The following is a 19,484-nucleotide window of genomic DNA, read 5'->3' on the forward strand; positions in this document are numbered from 1 at the left end:
CAGGGTCTTTTTAATCGTTTTCTTTCCTTCTTTTGAAAAAAAAAGATGATCGGAATTTGGTATCAAATCTCATAAGATGCCATTATCTGCGTTTGCTACAACTGAATTTTGTCTCTGTCGCCGGTGTAAAAGGAGTTTGTGATTTGTCTTAAGTGCACGGACAAGAACGTACATGTAGCAGAATAGTATTGCTCTCCAAATATCCCATGGCCTGATGGAGGTTCGCCCCCAAATATTAGTAATTGTTTCAAAGATTCTGTGAAATACACTAAGTGCTGAATGTAGCATGAATCACATGGTGCGCACACACACGAGCTCATCTGACCTTGCTCGTTTTGTTTGCCATTGCAGCCGCCATGCACTGACTCGCACGTTTTGTCCGGAGTGCTGTACAGTGGTCACACATCCACACATAAAGCTATCAGTTGAGGTGATGCAAAGCAGTGAGCGTGAAGTTCCCCCTTTCAGACATATTTGTTAAAGGAACAATGCAACAATTGTGCCAACGCTCTTGGTCGCCGTCTTCCGCAGAGACGTTAGAGGATGGATGCCAGTTTTATCTTTGCACTTGAGATGCTGGAGGTAATCGGATAATGAATGAAGCCCCCAACGAGTTCAGTAAGAACTCATAGTTTATAATCCACTAAAAACAACACCAGAATGACAATACTTTATGACCTGTGAATGCAGTCAGGCAGTGGCAGTTCTAGCGTGAATTGAGCCCCGGGCAAGCCTCTCCATCTGCACCTAACATCAACCCCCTGCTACCAGATGTAGCTGTATAGTTTTACTTAATGTTTTCAGTTTGCTACAAATCCAAGAAGCCTACTGTTTTTTTTTATTATTATTATTAATAAAGTGTACCCACAATAAACTCTGTTTGCATTTTAGATTTTGCACAACACGTGATCAAAAACAGAGAAATAGCTCTTTAATTTAGCTCCAAATTGAACGCTGGGAATCGGACACCAACCAATATTATTAGCTTCCGCACTGCCCATTGACCGCACATGCAAAAATCAATGTAGAGCTAGATTGATTACAACTGACATGCTTTTTTTTAAACTCATCCCCCCCCCCCCCCCCCCCAACCTCACCCACACACTGCCTGTGCAATGAACCATATTACATTTATCAAAACCTGCATTGCAGTCAGGTTCTAATGGGGCCATTGAGTGATTTTGTCCTCTGGAGTCAAAGCTGATGCACAGCAGAAAACATTGAATTGAGGGTCGCTGAATGCGCTTTTGGTGCTTCCTTTTTTTTCTTTTTTTTTAAATAAATAAAAGGGTACTATATACCCAATGTATAAACCTACTGATGAATCCAAATATATCTAATTAGAATGATGGAAGAAGCCAAAGAAAGCTTTATATTTTCAGTTTTGTTGGGAGGGAGACAGCTCCCTGCTTTGGACTTAAGAGTTTATTTAAAACAAACCATTGCCATTTCTGAGTTTCTTTTGCATTTGTTTGTTTGTTTACAACCCCAACTTTGAATTGAACACTAATCCCAAACTACCTTTTGTCTAGATGCCCAGTTCAGCTGACATCCATCTCCTCATCCATCTCTGGGAAAGACCGAACAGGCAGATTCACACAACGTCACATTGCCAGTTTAAGACCACACACACTCACAGAGTTCCAGTTAGACAATGTGTCCGTACAGTTAGACAGTGGTGACCGTCAACAGCGAGCTGGGACACAACATGTCCTCCTGGTTGTCCAACCTGGTCCCGTGAGTCAGCAGCTCCTCTACAGTTGTCCAGTCATCCAACAGCTTTCTGTTCCTCAGGCGGCTCAGCTTCCGTTGACTCAGCTCCAGGACGGTCTTGCATCGCCTCTCAGCAAAAGGTCCGACTCCCCTGCTTTCCATTAAGCCTTCTTCTGCAACAGATGCTCCTCCCCGGCTAAGAACAGGCCCGCCTCTGGCCAGCAGCTGCTGCTGCTTCTGCTCCCGGGCCAACAGGAAATGTTCTCTCCTCTCCGTTCGACTCCAGTAGCGGCCCATCAGCATGTCAGTGTTGGTCTCCTCATCGGTGCTCATTCCGCTCCGTTCATCTGCCAGCTGATGAGCTCGATCTCTGAGCAACTGGCTCCTTGTGACGCGTGAGGTCGCGTTGGGTCTGGAGTTTGGATTGGGTTTCGGCTGCAGGCCGGAACCGGGATTAGGGCTCGAGTAGGCGTTTATCTGTTCGTTCTTTGCTTGACATTCACCGGCGGTTCCAGCCCCCGTGTGGCCCTCCAAGGTGCTGTAGAGGCCTCTACCTCCTCCGCCTCCATAGGACTGACGACTGGCCGGTTTTGGCCAGGTGTCGTTGACGTCTGCAGCCTGGGGAGGCAGGACATGGCTGTGGAAGTGCTGCTGCTCCCTAGCTCTGCTCCTCTCCAGCTCCATTTGCCTTTCTCTTTCCCTCTCCTCCTGAAGCTTCATCTCCCTCTCCCGTTCCATCTCCCTTTCCCTCTCTCGCTCCCTCTCCAGTTCCTTTTCCTTCTGCAGTTGTCTCTTCTGATCCAGTTCCCTCTCCATCTCCCTGTCTCTGTCTGCCATCCCTGGCTCGGGCATCAAGCCTCTATCTTGTGTGTGCCACCAGTCATTTTGACTGATCTGGCCACTCGAGTTGTTGTCATAGCATCGCTCGTTGGCGCCGGCGCCGGCGCCCCTGACGTGCCCCAGGGCAGCTGGGTGTTGTTGGGGCGACAGGGCCAGGCCCGTTGGGTGGGTAGCCATCGCGCCAGCATCTAGCTCACCTTCCTCCGGCAGGCCTGGCGGGAGGACGTTGTGCGGCGTGACGCCTCCGCAGTAGTGAAGAGTCGCGGCGCAATAGGAAGGGGATGCCGGGTGGCTGGCGCGGCGGCGGTATTCCTGCGGAGGAGGCCGGTGGTGTAGGGTCCGACTTCTCCTCAGCATGCCCACCGAGCTGGAACCCTGGTGGTTGTACTGCTGCTGCATGGGTCTCTGCGGTCTTCGGTGGCTGGAGGGCGTGCTGCAGGTGGAGAGGACCGGGGCATTGATCCGCGGGACTGCGGCGTGGGAGGGGTTGAAGAGGGCGCCACTGCTGGAGCTGTGGCGGTTCAGGCATGGTCGGTCGGCTTTGTGGAACTGGACCGATGAAACCCTGGAATTAAAATCGTCAAATTAACCAATGGAGCAACATAATAATGATAATAATTTAACTTTATTGATCTCACAATGGAGAAATTCCCCTCTGCATCTTAACCCATCCCCTTGGGGGGCACTGTGTGGCGCCTGGGGAGCAATCGGGGGTTAAGGGTCTTGCTCAGGGACCCACAATGGCAGCTTGTGGGAGTTGAACTCAGAACCTCTGGGACTGAAGATCTGTGCTCTAACCACTAGGCCACCACTCCCCCCCGCTGAAGCCTGATGCTCACATGGACCGTACGAAAAGATGCTGCCATTTTTTCTTACGACAAACATTTAAATAAAAAAAAAACATTTCCTGGCTGCTGGGTCGCTGGGCGCAGATTGATATGACAGAATAGACACAAATGTGGTACAATACAAATGTAAATCTAACATAGGACTCCTGAAGATTCGCTATTACTAAAACTAACAGATGATGAGAAGGGGATGAATATTATAAGGAAAGTATGATGATGACTTAGACTTGAAAACCTGGTTATTGGGGCGCAGAACACAAAGCAAAAAAACTACAAATGATGGCAAAACTGAACACATCATGACTAAGTTATTTTGTAAAAGTTAAAAATTATTTTGGATTGTTTTGGTCTGAGGCAGCCAAATATCATATTCAATACACATAAAGCTAATCCCTAAGGTCCTCGCTCTAAAATGTTTCCAAATTTCTATTCTGGGGCGATCAAAAATGGTAACAACAAAGCTTTATATTCTTTCACGCAACATTCTGAAGCAAACATTTTGAACAAGTTTGAAAGAATTGTCTTTTTTTTTCAAGAACACGCGCATATGAGAACTGTCACCAGGCCATATTTGGCATCTTTTTCTGGTGAATTCATTCAGATGATTCATTTGAACGTGTGCGTGAATGGGTGAATGACTGAATGTAGTGTAATGCGCCCAGGGGTCGTCAGACTTGCCAAAGCGCTGCACAAGTACAGGCCATTTAGCATTTACCATAAAAAAAAAGAAGATAAACATTTTAAAGTTGTCACGTTTGCACATAGGATCAACGTAATTGATTCATGAAATGTTTCCAGACTACCTGAAAAGTCCACGAGGCTGGACGTCCATGACAGGCCCAGCGCCGTCCTCCACCCCGTGCTGCATATGCTGGCATGGCGGCTGCATCGTCAGCGCCTCGGGTATGGACTCGAGCAGCTCTCGGTGGCTCTTGGGGCAGCTGTCGCGCCTCTCGCGCCTCTCGCACGGCTCGCCCTGATGCTGCATCCTGGCATTGTAAAGGCGCATCCTCTTCTCCAGGAGCCTCTGGAAGTGCCTGAACTCCCCGGTGCTCACGCTGTAGAAGCCTGAGTCGCTGAGCTCCGAGGAGATGAAAGACTCTGAGGACGGAGATCCCCCACCCCCGAACCCCCCACACCCGGCGGTGGGGAAGTTGCCGTGTGGATGGCAGTCTTCTAGACCTCCCTCCTCTGTCTCCAGTCCTGAGAGGTCCCCCTGATGGATGGAGCCGTCCGTCCAGCCCAGGCCACTGTCCAGCTCGTGGTGAAGGGGCATGAAACCCAGTGGCTTCTCCAGGATGAAGTCCTCGTCATCCGTCTACAAGAAAAGAAAAGACAGTCAGAAGCTAAAAATAAATGCATGTCTCACAATTCATGTACAAGCTGAATGTGTTTATAGATCAACAAGCTGCCAAATGCTGATAAATATCTTGCCCAAAAAAAGCCCTGTCATATTTTTAGTTATTTCTAATCTAGTTCAACTTTTTCTTGTATGACCGATCCCAGCAAATGTTATTTACTGTTCAAAGTAATAATAGTAAAAATAAAGGGAACACTTGGAGTTACATGGTGTTGTTTAAGTGTTGCTTTTGTTTTGTTTTTTTCGCAGTATATATTTAAGAGAGTATAGCTATAATTGGCATCAAAAAGGTCTGCATGAAGGCTAAAATTATCAGCAAGTTCAGACTCCTTCAGTCTCCAACCATTTTTTTCAATAAATATTTAGTTTTACCAAAACAATATATCTGCATTGCCTAGAGGACATGTCCATTACTGTCACCCAGATGTCAGTAAACAGTCCATGCGTTAAAGGATTTCATTGCTAAAGACATCTAACACTCTAAACAATATCTTCTGCATCATATTGTTATATGTAAGCTTAAGTGTGAGTTAAGGATCAATAGACATGCTCACAGATGTTTGGGCTGGTAATTTTAAGAGCTACACTGAGCTTGGAGTACAGAGTTCACACCTGGTGGAGTTAAAAGGAGTAGAGACTACCTGGAGAGGGTATTACTGCCAGCGTAAAATAGGTAAAACAGGAGATACCTGGCTGTGGCAGGTGGTGGGCTCATCTAAGTCCGGATTGCAACATCCCATCAGGCAGTTCTTCCTTTTTTGTCGACGACTAGCTAGTTCTAGATCCTGAGGAATTTAGGAAAACAGGAAGCAGTTAATGTACTGGACCTGAAAAAGAATTTTCTAGACTTCATAAAATCCAAATAAAACACAGTGATGCTTGTGGCAAAAAAAAAAAAAGGGTTTGAAGGATTTTCAGCAGTATGAATACCTTTGCAATGTGCTACAGAAGATTTCCAGAACTGCTTTGATTTATTTTCTTCTTGTTTGCTTTAGTTTTATTTTTGCTGTTTGATCATATTAAATCACAGACAAATATTCATTTTAATGTTGTTTTTTATGTAGAGTCACCTGATGGTTGATTTCCACCGTGTCCCGTGGGGAGCTAGACATGTAGCTGTACCGTCCTCCATCACAGTGGTCTTGTGGCAGAGACAGATGACCGTAATAATGTCTGAGAGAGAACAAGAATACAGTTGTAAAAATTATCAAGACTATTTTTTTTATTATAGGCATTGTTTAAAGCCTATTCAATGGGTTGGAACTTTTGGAAATTCACAAAAGACCTTGAAGACTTTGTGGTTAAAGGGAGGATTGTCTTATCTTAGTTTTAGCTCTGATTTTCCTTTGTAGTCCCTATACTTGTTGTTTTTTATTTTTTGGTGAAGCCGTAAAATATCTTAGGGGTCGATCACAATTTTCTGCCTCTTATGAAGCATATAAACCGTATGCTGGCTCTTCACGCAGAGAAATAATAAAGCCCACATGGGCAGCGAGTGATCTGTTCACTGCACCGTCCGTTCAGAGAGCGGCCAAGTCCCGGCCTTCTGTGGAGCTGCTTCAGCCCCATTTTCAAAGCTCTTGTTACCGACGCAGAGCAATCCCCCTCTTTCTTATGACCTCTATGTCCTGACCTGCTCTGATGTTCCTGTTTAGTAAAATGTGCAATGACAACAATCTTATCAAACAATAGCCCCATATGTAGGCAGGTTCTCTATCCAAATTATAATAATTTGGGGCTTGCCAAAATCAGCCTTTTTTCGTACGCTTTTTTATTAGTTTTGTTTTGTTTTAAAAGCCTTTGCAACCCTTGCGACAAGTACATTTATCAGATAAATAAAGATAATGTGTTTGGTAGTCATCACTCAGTCAAATAAAGCCATTCAAAGCATAAACAAATAGTTCTTCACTGAAATCTGTGTGTCTGTGTGTGTACCTGTCAGGGTAGGAGGGGCTAGATGTGTTTATTCCCCCCCCTCTCATTGGAAGAGGTAGGTTGAGGTGCTGCAGGTTGAGCGGCAGGGGTTCCCAGGAGCCCCCGTCTCCCTCATTGCCCCGCCTCCTCTGGCCCTTGATCTGCAAGGTGATGGGGCGCTGACTTGCAGCAATAATCCTCAAAGCATCCCGTTGGCTAAGGTGTGCTAAACTCCGCCCACTCATCTGAGTTGAGAGAGAAAAACAATAACACAAATTGAACATGACTTTGGGAAGTACCTGGCCTTAACCGGAACATTTTTCATTTTGCTTCACCAGAGATACACATGAAGAAAACTCCAATATTCACTTTTCATGAATAAATTAACCACTACATATTCATTAAAAACCTATAATCACATTGCAGCGCTAGATGCTGTCGATGTTTGTGACCTGCACACAAGCAGGTAAATAAAATTCACTTTTCTGATGCATCTTGAGCCTCTTGTGGTCAAACAGATTCTTCGGTGATGTAATTACGATATGTGGAGGGATTACCTGCCATGGGCGTATGGCCATTTCATATTAGCAGAGAGTCACACAAACTAGGGGGGTTTCTTGAAAGAAAAGAGCACTGTAACAAGAATATGCCAAATTGCTGTGTAACAGATGTTAATATGGCAACACTGCAAAGGAGGAAGTTAGCTTTGTCACGTTCCTCAGTGATTTAGCTTTGAAGAAAAAAAGTTGGTGAAGTTAGTTTCAATCAAGGAGTCTAACTTTTTTTCACCATTAAAAAAAAAAGCTGTATGGAAGCACTTAATGCCACAATTCTTACGTACAACTTGGTTTTAAGGGAAGGAATAACACAAGGCTGAGGGAGAGGGCAAACTCCACAGGTCTAACCACTCCGACATCATGCAGCTGTGGCAGAGTCAGCAGCCAGACCATCAAAACCACTGGACAACAGTTCCATGGATGTATATAATTGGTTTAGGAAATGGATTTGCCAAATTGCCAAGTTGTGGTCTTTTTGTGTGTCAGATCACATCCCTAATAAATCAATGGCTGTCCGTGTTAAAGATTTCCAAAGCATGATTATACCCACATTCATCAGCAGCACCACCAAGTCATTTTTTCTCAGGGTCTAAGCCAGACAAACAACAATGTTTGACTGCTGTCTGACATCATATAGGTATTTTTAACCATCTACCACATATTTTACGTTACCTTAAAGTGACTTTTCAAATTCAAACATTGTTATGAGGAAACTAACTATCCAGCAAGCGACAAAGCAGCTTTAAACACTAATACCCAACGTAGATGTCTTTTAGACATCTGTCGATGTCTTAATAAAACCCTGATTTAGACCTATATAAATTTATTTTAGATATTCAGTAATCAAAACTGTTCTGATTTAAAAGTAGTCAAAGCTTAGACTTAGAAGCAGAAACTCAAGTTTGTAAATTATCAAAACAAAAATCAGAAAGCATAAACTGGATTTGATTTGTTTCTGTATTAAAAATTCATTTAATCTTCCTTTCAGTTTGGATATCATTTTATGTAAAAAGGCTCTTTTATTAGACTGATTGGTGTATTTGAGAGTGAAAGACTGACAGGATATAGACAAATCACAGGACAACAGTGACACACAACCATGCATTGCACACACACAGTGCAATTTAAAGTTACCAGTAAATCTAATGTATGCTTTAGGACTGTAGGAGAAAGCAGCGAACCCAGGGAAAACATGCAAGACCCAAACAGAAAGACTCCCAGTACGAAATTCAAACCCAGGAGCTTCTCATTCCAACAACTGCTCCATCATGCACCCCAAAAACAAGAGCTGCATATCATTTAAACTCTACATTTACAATGCCAGCTATATTTTGACTGTGGAATATGAAAACAAAAAAATAATAATAATAACGGCAAGACAAACAGAATCTAGATAATAGAGTGAATGGAAACCAGTATATATTATTTAATAAAAAACACAAGCATGCTGCCTCTCACTGATAGCAATCTAACACGGCCTTTCTCTCTTTGAGCTTCCAGTCCAGCAGGCAGATCTTTATGTAACAAAAATAACAGATCTTCACGCCAAGTAATTCTGTACAGTGTGCCAGTCTTTGTTTGTAGGCACATTTTTAAATATCATTACAAAACGAAATGTTCATTTAGATACTCGGACGTGACTGGTGGGATAAACAGACGCCACAAAGCCCTCAACAAGCAGATTATCCTTTTTTTCAAATGCAGGTTGGTTCCCGCTGCAAACAAGCTGCAAACAAGTTGCAAAAACTGTTGGACTCCTTAGAGGTTTTTTTTTCACTAAACTTAAATGTTTTGAATCATCAAACAGTATTTAATAACAGACAAGAGCAGGCTGAGTGAAATTGCAGTTTGTCAAATGAAGTAATGTGAAAAGGTGCACCGCTAAACCCAATGAAAGGTTACACTACCTTTACTAGAACCATGTCCCATTAAGAGTATGCTTTACAATGATTTACATCGCCGTGAAAGAATTTTGTTCCCCCTCTTCTTTGCAGTTTTCATTCAGTCGTACTCGGGAGTTGTCGAGCATGACCAGCCTGTTTGAGATCGTGCTACAGTATCTGGATTGGATTTAAGTCCAGACTTTAACCGGGCCACTCTAAATGCTTTTTTCAGCGAGTCAAGGGTGACAGGACAAAACGTTGGTGCCATATTCTTAATATTCTTTTTTTTTTTTTTTTTTTTTTGCTAGAGCTCGACCACGTCCTGTAGCAGAAAAAAATGTCCCCATACCAGATCGTGCACAAAGATCATGCTGCATGAGTTTTAGTTTTAGTGTTAGTTTTATGGTGAGATGTAACAATGTAACAAAAAGTTAAAATTTTTGTCATCAGTCCACAGAATATTTTTCCAAACGTGTTGGAGATCCTCAAAAAATGTTTTTTTCAAATATGAGACAGGCCTCTGTGTTCTTTTCAGTCAGGAAGGATTTTAGCCTTGGAGCCTTCCAGTGGATGCCATTTATGCCAAGTTTCTTTCTTTTTCAATCCTAAACACTGAAGTTTAACTGATGTGAGTTAGGCCTGCAGTGCTTTTAATAGTTGTTCAGTGACCCCCCCACACACACACACCCCACCCCTGAATGAGTCATCAATTCACTCTTGTTGTGATTTTGATGGGACGCCCACTCCTTGGGAGATTCAACGCTGTTCCATGTTTACTCCTGGTAACTACTCTCACTCTGGTCTGATGGAGTACCAGCCTTAAACATGGTTTTATGAACTTCCCACAATGAATCTCAGTCACTTTGTTTCTTATCGTTCTTGAATTTCTTTAGGTCTGGACATGATGCATTGTGTTTTTCAGATCCTTTAGCCTACTTCATGTTGTCACACAGGTTCTGTATGAGTGATTTATTGATTCTACAAATCTGGCAATGATTGGGCTTGGGGGGGGGGCAAGCTTTTTTACACAGGTTCAGGTTGTTTTAGATCACTTTGTTCTCATAATATATGAATCTATCACCAGTATTTACTTTGTCTTTTTCTGTCAATCACATTTGTTTGATGATCTATAACATTTAAGTGTGATACTTATTCTCAAAAGCAAAATCAGAATTCAATTCAGTTCAAATGGGTTTGTTTTTAAAGAGTTATTTCACAACACGTCATCTCAAGGCACTTTACAAAGTCAATTCAATCAAATCGTACAGAGAGACTGGTTAACAATCTAAGAAAACCCAGTAGATTGTAACTAATCACTGACTCAGAAATAGAAAACACCAGAAATCTTTACTTTTTCTAAAGGGTGTAGATGAAAAAAAATGTCAAGAGGATTCAGTATCCCATTGAGAATGGATCTGATTTTAAGACCTGAATCACTTGACAAAAAGGAATTAAAGAGATAGAAAAACACACCTTTAGCCTTTTCTCTATTTATTATCAAGCCCACCTGACAGCAAAGATGTCGTGTTCCATCACAGCGTAATGGTAAGCAATGCTGGTCATTTTTTCTCTCACCATTTCTGACCTTCGCAGTTTTACAGGCAAAAAAAAAATCAGGTACAACCAGTCCATTGGGGCTGTTACATACAGACCACGGGTCAAACACACCCGCCAGGCGCACATTTCATACTGCTTTTGCTGCTCCTAATTTAAAGCAATTTTCTGTATTCTACTGACAGTCTACTGGCAGAAAAATGATGATATTTTTGACGGTCATAATCTGACCTTTTTCAATAGTAACAGCAGTTACGAGAACAACGGGGAAAAGCAAAGAACCTAACAAAAAAGGGATCTTTCATACTTTAGACAGTTTAGGCCAGAAAATATGCTGACAGCTGCATCAGTGAGGGGACGGCGTGACCTCGCCTCTCGTCGTATTATACAAAGTGGTAAAGGCATGTCACCAGATCTTATAACGTGGGAACCAACATAACCAAATGTGCATTGTTTTAGGTTAATTGTGCTTCCGTAGTCGATTCATATTATTCTGACTGTATACAATATTTGTGCATAACATTTTTTTTACCAGCTCCTACTGAAGCTACTAGACGGAAATACATAAAACCTTGGAAATCTGCAATGACTGTTTTCTGGACTCAAAGATCACGCAGATTAAATCAGATATCTGCACACTGCATATCACGATTGTGTGTGTGGCCTGAATCAAGAAAGGAGAAAACATGAGGGACAGGTTCTTCTTGTGTTGTTGTTTTTTTTTAAACCGAGAACAAACTCAAAGAAACTGCAAATACTTTTTGTTTCATCAACAATTTAGCTTCCAATAACGTATAACTTCTGTGGTTTTCGTATTCCCTTCATTCTCGTTGAAACTGTGTCAACTTGGCCTTCACGACAAATTTATTACAGTAACAACCGTTACGGGCAGAGTTGGGAATGCAGCTTTTAACCAGTGGCCTGATGCTTCTCAGTGGCATCAAGGGAATCACAGATGAAAATATTCCATTTCAGTCATGGATTGAGGAAATCCAACAACCACTGAAGCCACTGTGTATCTTTTTGGAATGCAAGCTGCCATTTTGAAGACAGTGTTCATTCCATCATCCTTTTCTTTTTTTTTAATAATCATCTTAATTGTTTTAACACAATGCATGCTGCGAACTGACAAAAAAATTAATAAATCATAATACCCAACTGGGCAGCAACATTCTGCTGCTTTCAGACAGATGGTAGGATTGGTGACACCTGGACAGCCACACTGTGGTGATCAAACACGACAAATATGAACCTGGTCCCCCGTAGGTCTGCAGCCAGGAGAGTTGCCCTCCGAAAGGCAACATAAACCTCATCCTGCTTGACACATATAAGTGCACGCAGCTCGGCAGCCATCGAATTAGACGCATGAACAGCATTGTTAACTCCAGCGCATGAGTCACCCTCCGCTACATTCAGACACACACGGACGCACGCAGAGACACACACCAGTGCATACAGCGTGAGCAAAGGAGCACAAAATGGCACCTGTATGTGGAGACAGAGGATGGCAGCAGAAGGAGTGTGATTCCTCGGGAGGTGTCAACGAAACAGAAATGACTCAAAATCTTACGTAACTCTGAAAAAGAAACGCATGGCATGAGCGATTTAACCGTGTGTTTGATTGGTCTTACATTCAAGGATACCGCAGAAATCCCCATGCCTACCCTGAATCTCATTAAAGACGCACATGCTGACACATCCACAGAAAAAAGCAGGAGCACTAATGACTCCACTTTATCTTAATCAAATGAGATTTTATTTAAAAATAGCAAAAACGCACAGCATGATTATTTCTTGCAGTCGGGCTTACCGTTTGGTCACCCATCCATGGTCCAGAGAGCCAGCAGCCCATCTCCACAGCAACAGAAGACAGCTGGCAGGGGTCTTGTAAAATCAGTGGCGCTGCTGCTTCCCTTCAGCAGATCGCCTCCTCTGCCTCCTCCTCTTCCTCCTCCTTACAATGTCTCCCTCTTTCTCCCTATCTCTCTCTCTCTCTCACTCCTCAGAATGCCTCTTTCCCTACTATTCTATCCTCAACACTTTCATCCAAGCAGTAGCTCCTGTTTTCATCCCTCCTTCTCTTCCATTTGTGTCTTTAGCATCTCTGGCATTGCACCCCCCCCCCACACACACCTCCTTCCCTCCCTCCCCTTCAGTAACCGTTCAAGATTTCTGCATTCTGCACACGCACACCGACAGAGGCACGACATGCATGCATGGCAGGGCTGCAGTCATAAAAAATATGCGCAGGCTGACACTGCGTTCAGAGATGGAGAGGGAAACACATAGTCACACAGCAAGGATGCTGCGTGATTGGTGTCCTTTAAAGAGTCATCGGCCAATCGCATGCGCCGTTCTCCTTGTGGAGGTTTTCCTCTGTGTCTGAAACTCCTCAGCAAAGCCTCATGCAAGAGGCTGCCTCCACTGCAGTGATACTCTCAGCAGTAGGGGAAACACACCATCAAACTATTCATCTTCTAGCTGTTCAGCTAGGATCCCCTCTAGCAGATGCATGCTGGGAGATGTAGGAAAGTTATTTTATTGTGCGTGTGTTTTGATTGTGTCCGTTTTTAAGCACAACAATGACAAAAAATATTCATTATGCAAAGCCACGCAGCGCACATTGTAAAAACAGCCAGCTACTGCCATAAAGCAACAAGAAAAATAATAATATAGTGGCCTTTCAAAGCATATACACACACACCTGTTAAAATACCAGACTTTGTGTTGTAAATAGAGTCAGTGGGTGTCAGGTTCACAAGGGGTTTTGATTCCTTCATGTAGATCCCCAGGGATCATGCAGTCTGTGCCCTTTGGTGGTGTTTATCTTTAAATCGTTGTTCATGTCATTAGTTAAGTTTCCTGTTATCACTTAATATTATTATCAGTCTGTTAGATTCAGTTCTGTTACATCTTTATTTTCCTGCCTGCCTGTCCTCAGTTTAGTTTAGTCCTTCGGGTCAGCTATCATTCATTCCTGTAGAGTCTGTTCTCCTTTTACCTCTGCCACTTCATTGTCCTTCTTCTCCTTCTGCCTCTTTGCCTTATTCCGCCCACCTGTGTAATTTACTCCACCTGCTGTTCCTCCTGGCTCCTCCCCTATTTATTCTGCAATCTTTGCCATACCCAGTTGTCAGGTCCTCCCTCTAACTACCTTGTTCTGGTTTCCAACCTGCCGTGGTCCTGATTCCTTGTTACCTGCCTGTAAGTCTTGTTGTGCGTTCCAATAAACTCATTATTCAACAGACCTCAGTCAGTCCGGGTCGGACAGAACACTTCTGTCATCAAACTCAGCACGGGCTCCCCTCAGGGCTGCGTCCTGAGCCCCCTGCTGTTCACCCTGATGACACACGACTGCGTCCCCAGGTTCACCACCAATCACATCCTGAAGTTTGCTGACAACACAACGGTGGTGGGCTGGTGCAGAGAAAACAAAACAGCCTGATCCTGAACATGGAGAAGACAAAGGAGATCATCGTCGACTTCAGGAAGAACCAGCCTCACCACGCACCATTGCTCATCAACAGCTCAGCTGTGGAGGTGGTCAGCAGCACCAAGTTCCTGGGGGTGCACATCACGGACAACCTCAGCTGGTTTGTGAACACCACGTCACTGGTGCAGAGGGCACAGAAGCTCTTGTACTTCCTGAGGAGGATGAGGAGAGCCCACCTGCCCCCGCCCATCCTCACGACCTTCTACAGAAGCACCATAGAGAGCATTATGACCAACTGTCTCTCTGTGTAGTGGCTAGCATTACAAATGCTGCCAAACTCTTAGTTTTTAAATGCATTCTTGCACAAATGCCCCTTACACAATCAAATTCTGTACATACAAATGGTTTTTAAAAATACTCACCTGTACACTGTGACTTTCTCCTGCATTGTTTACATTTCAATTGTTTACTTTTGAATCACTGCTGCGCCTTATACTGTAATTTAAATCTACTGTAATTTACAAACTGTATTCTTGCACAAATGCCCTTTGCACAATCAATTCTGCACATACAAATGGTTTTAAAAATACTCACCTGTACACTGTGACTTCTCCTGCATTGTCTACATTTAAATTGTTTATTTTTAAATCACTGCTGCACTGTAATTTAATTTTACTGCAATTTACAAGCTGTATGCAACGAAATTTCGTTCTGTACGCACTCTGTGCATACAAAATGACAAATAAAGTTGTCTAAGTCTAAGTTCACTTTAACTGTGCAGCTCCCAAGCTCTTGTCTGGGCTTCAGTCCAACAACAATACCACAACTCTTGACAGTGGGCTAAATGTTACATTGTTGTAGTGTAACATTTAGCACCCACAATTCAAAAGAAAGCAAACAAATAAACCTAACCTGATTTCATAAGTATGCACAAACATGAGACTGGTGGCCTAGTGGTTAGAGGATAGCAGTTCAAAACTCAGTCTGTCACTCTGGGTAGCTAAGCAAGACCCTTGACCCCAGATTGCACTGTGTGCCCCTCAGTGTTGGCAGCACACTGCTCAGTAAGGGATGGGTTAAACGCAGAGACAGATTTCCCTTCACTGGGACTATTAAGGGAAATATTTATTTATACCTTTAAGCTAACTTTTGGTTGAAACGTCATTTTGCTGAATTTCAGCATTCAATCTAATCGTATGTCAACATCCCACATTTTGGCACTACACAATATTTCTCCAAATAGTTTCGAAAGATGGCTGTCACATCTATCATACTGAAAGAACAGCTGTTGTCCACAGCCCTACCCCAGGTTTTAATTATATACTCTGGCTTTGTTATTCCAAAACTTTAATTATTCTCCCACGTAGTTTTTTTTCTTGGACTCATTGTGAGGCAGACAAAATAAACTCCCTCTTAATCATAAGCTTTCTAGTAGAACAGTGATGGTTTGGGGTCAAACTGTATGATCTTCTGGTTGTGATACATACACACAGCTAAATATCTTGATGCTGAGGATTCTCAAGTGTGTTTTAACCTGAGAAGGCCAAATTCTTTCAATGAGTCGCTGAAAGTTGCAACTGTTAATTTGGCCTCGCCAGCATAAGAAAAAGCCATTGGACGGCAGTTGTTCGATTTATTACTATTACAAACAAAAAACAAAACAATCCTCCTTTGGTGTGAGTGTGTGTGAATTGTTGTTTGTCCTGTTTGTCTCTGTGTTTCCCTGCAATTGACCGGCAACCTGTGCAGGGTGTACCCCGCCTCTCTCCCACTGACAGCTGGAGATAGGCACCAGCAGACCTTGCAACCCGATGAGGGATAAGCGTGTAAGAAAATGGATGGATGGATGAAAAACAAAACAAAAGACCTTCTACAGAAGCACCATAGAGAGCATTGTGACTAGCTGTCTCTCTGTGCTGTGGAGGCTGCAGCGCCTCCGACTGGAAGAACATGAGGAGAGTGGTGAGGACAGCAGAGAGGATCTTTGGGGCTCCTCTTCCCTCCATTAAGGACATTTCATCTCAGCGCTGTGTGTCCTGAGCCTGTAACATCATCAGAGACCCCCCCCCCCCACCCCCCACTATGGACTGTTCTCCCTGCTGCCCTCTGGAAAGAGCTTCCGTAGCAACTGCTGCAGGTCCACCAGGTTCTGCTACAGCTTTTTCCCTGTTGCCATCAGACTGTTGATCTCTAAACTGGACTCTGAATCACACATGCACAGAACTGAACTTTATGGCCATTTCACATCATTATTTTGCACTGCCAACATTGAACTTTTCAAATAAATGCCTTTTTTGCACCATTATCGTTGCACTATAAACATGGTTGAAGATTCCCCCGCACACTTTTTTTAAAAAAAAACAGCTTTTCTCCTGCACTGTTAAATTCTTATCACTGCTGCACTCTATATTGCAATGTTATGCTTTAATTGCAGCTGTATGCAACAAAATTTTGTTTTGTATGCATTCTGTGCGTGCAAAATGACAAGGTTTGTCTAAGTCTAAATCTAAAAAATGTAAAGGAACTCAGTCAAGAACTAAGAAAAAATATTATAGACTTCCACAAGTTAAAAAAGTTCTGCATTATTTTCTCAATTATCTAAAAAATCCCTACCAGGTAGAGTTTCGTCAGCTTTTCCTGAACTGGTGGAGACTTCCCGCAAAAAGACTTACAGGCGTGATTTCAGGGTTGTGTTTAAACAAAATAAGGATTTCCAGGGACAGAAAACATATTATTTTCCCACTTTTCTGATTTATAGTTGGGAAAATTAAATAAAACCACCTTTTCCTTTTGATACCCAGTTATGCATTATTTTGTATTGGTCCATCACATAGAATGCCTTTTAAGTACATACCATGTATTTACAGGTTGTGGACAGTTTTTTATTGTCCCATAGGGATGTTTCTTTTGTTTCACACATGCCTACATCGACAGCTACAAGTAAAAACAACTTAAACATTTCTCAAAAAGTGTAGCATCACAAATAACCAAATATACAACATTTTCCCCAAATTTCCCACAAACAGCCTCATCGATATGTCTGGCACACATCCCTCCCTCTGTTTCCCTCTCTCTCTCTCTCCTTATAAACACACTAAGAAACAACACATCACAGAAAACACAAGGAAATTTATGAATATTACAGGACTTTTGTTTAGTACAATGATAACTGAGGGGACAAAACTCTTGAAAGGGAACTTTTTCCAGGCTAGTGTTGTGTATCTGCAGGCCAGATTGGAGTAAAGTAAAAAAACCGGTTCAGAGGATGTTCAGGACTGTTTGCTATGCTGCGTGTGAGGCGCATTGTGGCTGTGTGATTTGCATCAGTCAAGCTGGGAGTGGGAAGATGTACTATCTCGGATACTATGTGTGAGATTTTGATGAGTTTGTTCTTACTGGTGACAGTATATTGAAGAAACAGGGGGAACAGTATCGTAGAATGGGTTGAATGATGCTTTTGTAAAGCAGGAGATCGAGGGAATCAGTCAGGGATCTTAGCTTGCGTATGCTGAGGTGTCAAGTAACTAAGTAAAAATACTTTGTTATCTTAAATTGAAATTTTGGTTATTTATACATTAGTGGAGTAATTATTTTTTAGCCTATTTTTTACTTCTAAAAAGTTCTCTGTACTTTCTACTCCATACATTTTTTTGTAAACAGTTTAAATCTATTTCTATTTCTAACAGTTTAAATCTATTTCTAGATAGATTTAAATCTACTTTAATCTACAGTTTAAATCTACTTCTATTTTATTTCAGCTTGTTTTCATTCTGGCTTGTCAATAAAAAAAACAAAAAATATATTCAAATGAACTGCATTACCCAAACAGATTGATTTTGATTGTAGTTGGAGGGAGGACTTCACCAAGTTGTTTGACGCCCCCCCCCCCAAAAAAAAAAAAAAAAAAAAAAAAACAAGAACAAAACGTAGAACATTGCATCTTTAGGATTATTTTGTTGTTTTCCTATTTTTCATTTTTTTGATTAACCGCTAGGACTAATCATTCATTTTAAAAACACTATAATGCCCTCATTTTCATGTCTAGTTTGTTATCTTACATCTGTTGCCCTCATCTATTCCTGTAGCTAAATGCTTGGGCGTTAATTTACATTCTGATAATAACAAGTAAAAGGTTATTTATACTATGTCTCTGAAGTTTTAGCACCAATACTTAAAGGCAACCATACATCAGATTTTCTGCTCCATGAAACCCATGTTTGATGCTCAATATTGCATCTAAATGGACTTTTAATGTATTTGCTTTGTACTAAATGGTTTGTTTTCATTAGTACAGGAAAGCTGGTCAGAATTTAGAAAAAGACAGATGGTGATGAATACTAACCTTGCCTGCAAGATGAATTCTCGCGGTATTTGTGCGTTCACAAAAACATGAGAATCCAAATTGTACCGCTCTGGCTTCAACCATCTGTGTCCGAACCAAAAGCGGTTCAGGCCAATCACGTTGCAGTATCGTGGCTTTTATTAATTGAATAAATTAGTTTAGTGTTATAAATATTTTCTTCTTGAAATATTTCATTTATTAAAAGTAATTAAAACCATGTATGCTTTTCTCCAAAAATTTGCGGATAAGCTCTACAATGTGTTCGTTTATTAAATGTAATCCCAATACAATGCTTTGCAGCTGTAACAAGAAAAGGCAGTGAAAAGGTTTGAGGGGTTTACATAAATTTGTAGGGCAAAGTACCTGTGCATTTGCTAAAATTCCTGAATATAGGTTTAAATCTGGATGGCCTTCCTGTCACACCCCTCCTCATTTCTCCATAGATGTGACCTGCCACCCCACCCCCTGCAAAAGTTGGGTCATGAAGACATCACTTGACTGAAGAAACTTGCTGTACATACTGTAAGTGTGAGTTTGGTTTGCTGGTTCAGAGCAGCTGGTGGATTTTTACAAAAAAATAATTTCTATCCCAATGTTGACACGGCTCATATTTTTGATAACACACCAGACCCGCTCCGGCTGCTACGTGACGGTTGAAGACATCTTCTACACCGCCAACAGAAAACAGTCATCTATGTGCCTCTTGAACATAGGCTTCGTTTCATCGAGATCACTCCAAATGACCCTGCTTTTTTAACTGTTTGGTTGTCATGGTGACACTCTTGCATGAATAAAGTGATTTGTGTGCGTTTTGCTTGTAAATCCACTGGAACATCTTTCACAGAAGCAGCCCTCCGTGCACCGATGCTAGACACGAGCGTTGCAGGTGACACTGTCGAAGGACAGATGCTGATGGCGATGCATGTCTTGTTCCTGGTATTCATGATGATGAGGAAGATGACGGGTGCATCTGGATGCCTGTAGCTGAGCTCTGCCATTTTTGTACTGAAGTGCGGAGGCGGAGAGAAAAAAAAAGAAAA

The 19,484-nt window shown here is 42.3% G+C and overlaps 1 protein-coding gene across 1 annotated transcript; it reads right to left on the reverse strand.

Annotated features, from left to right (window-relative positions):
- Positions 1-1,668: 1,668 nt before the first annotated feature.
- On the reverse strand, positions 1,669-12,812 carry LOC105939251. The gene is made up of 6 exons (XM_012881340.3): positions 12,480-12,812; positions 6,697-6,920; positions 5,832-5,934; positions 5,451-5,546; positions 4,205-4,719; positions 1,669-3,118 (listed from the first exon to the last, which is right to left on the reverse strand). Exons 1-6 carry the CDS (start codon positions 12,519-12,521, stop codon positions 1,669-1,671), a joined length of 2,430 nt encoding a protein of 809 aa, XP_012736794.2. The 5' UTR covers positions 12,522-12,812.
- Positions 12,813-19,484: the final 6,672 nt, after the last annotated feature.

Source organism: Fundulus heteroclitus, chromosome 20 (assembly GCF_011125445.2).
Source record: "Fundulus heteroclitus isolate FHET01 chromosome 20, MU-UCD_Fhet_4.1, whole genome shotgun sequence".
Taxonomy (NCBI): domain Eukaryota; kingdom Metazoa; phylum Chordata; class Actinopteri; order Cyprinodontiformes; family Fundulidae; genus Fundulus; species Fundulus heteroclitus.

What these genes read in the sequence shown, in the direction of transcription:
- LOC105939251 (XM_012881340.3), bottom strand. Translation starts at nt 12,521, where the DNA reads ATGGGCTGCTGGCTCTCTGGACCATGGATGGGTGACCAAACG. An exon ending in AGCCCCTCCTACCCTGACAG is followed by an intron (nt 5,935 to 6,696) that starts GTACACACACAG and finishes GTTCTCTCTCAG; the next exon opens with ACATTATTACGGTCATCTGT. An exon ending in CCACCACCTGCCACAGCCAG is followed by an intron (nt 4,720 to 5,450) that starts GTATCTCCTGTT and finishes CTTTTCTTGTAG; the next exon opens with ACGGATGACGAGGACTTCAT.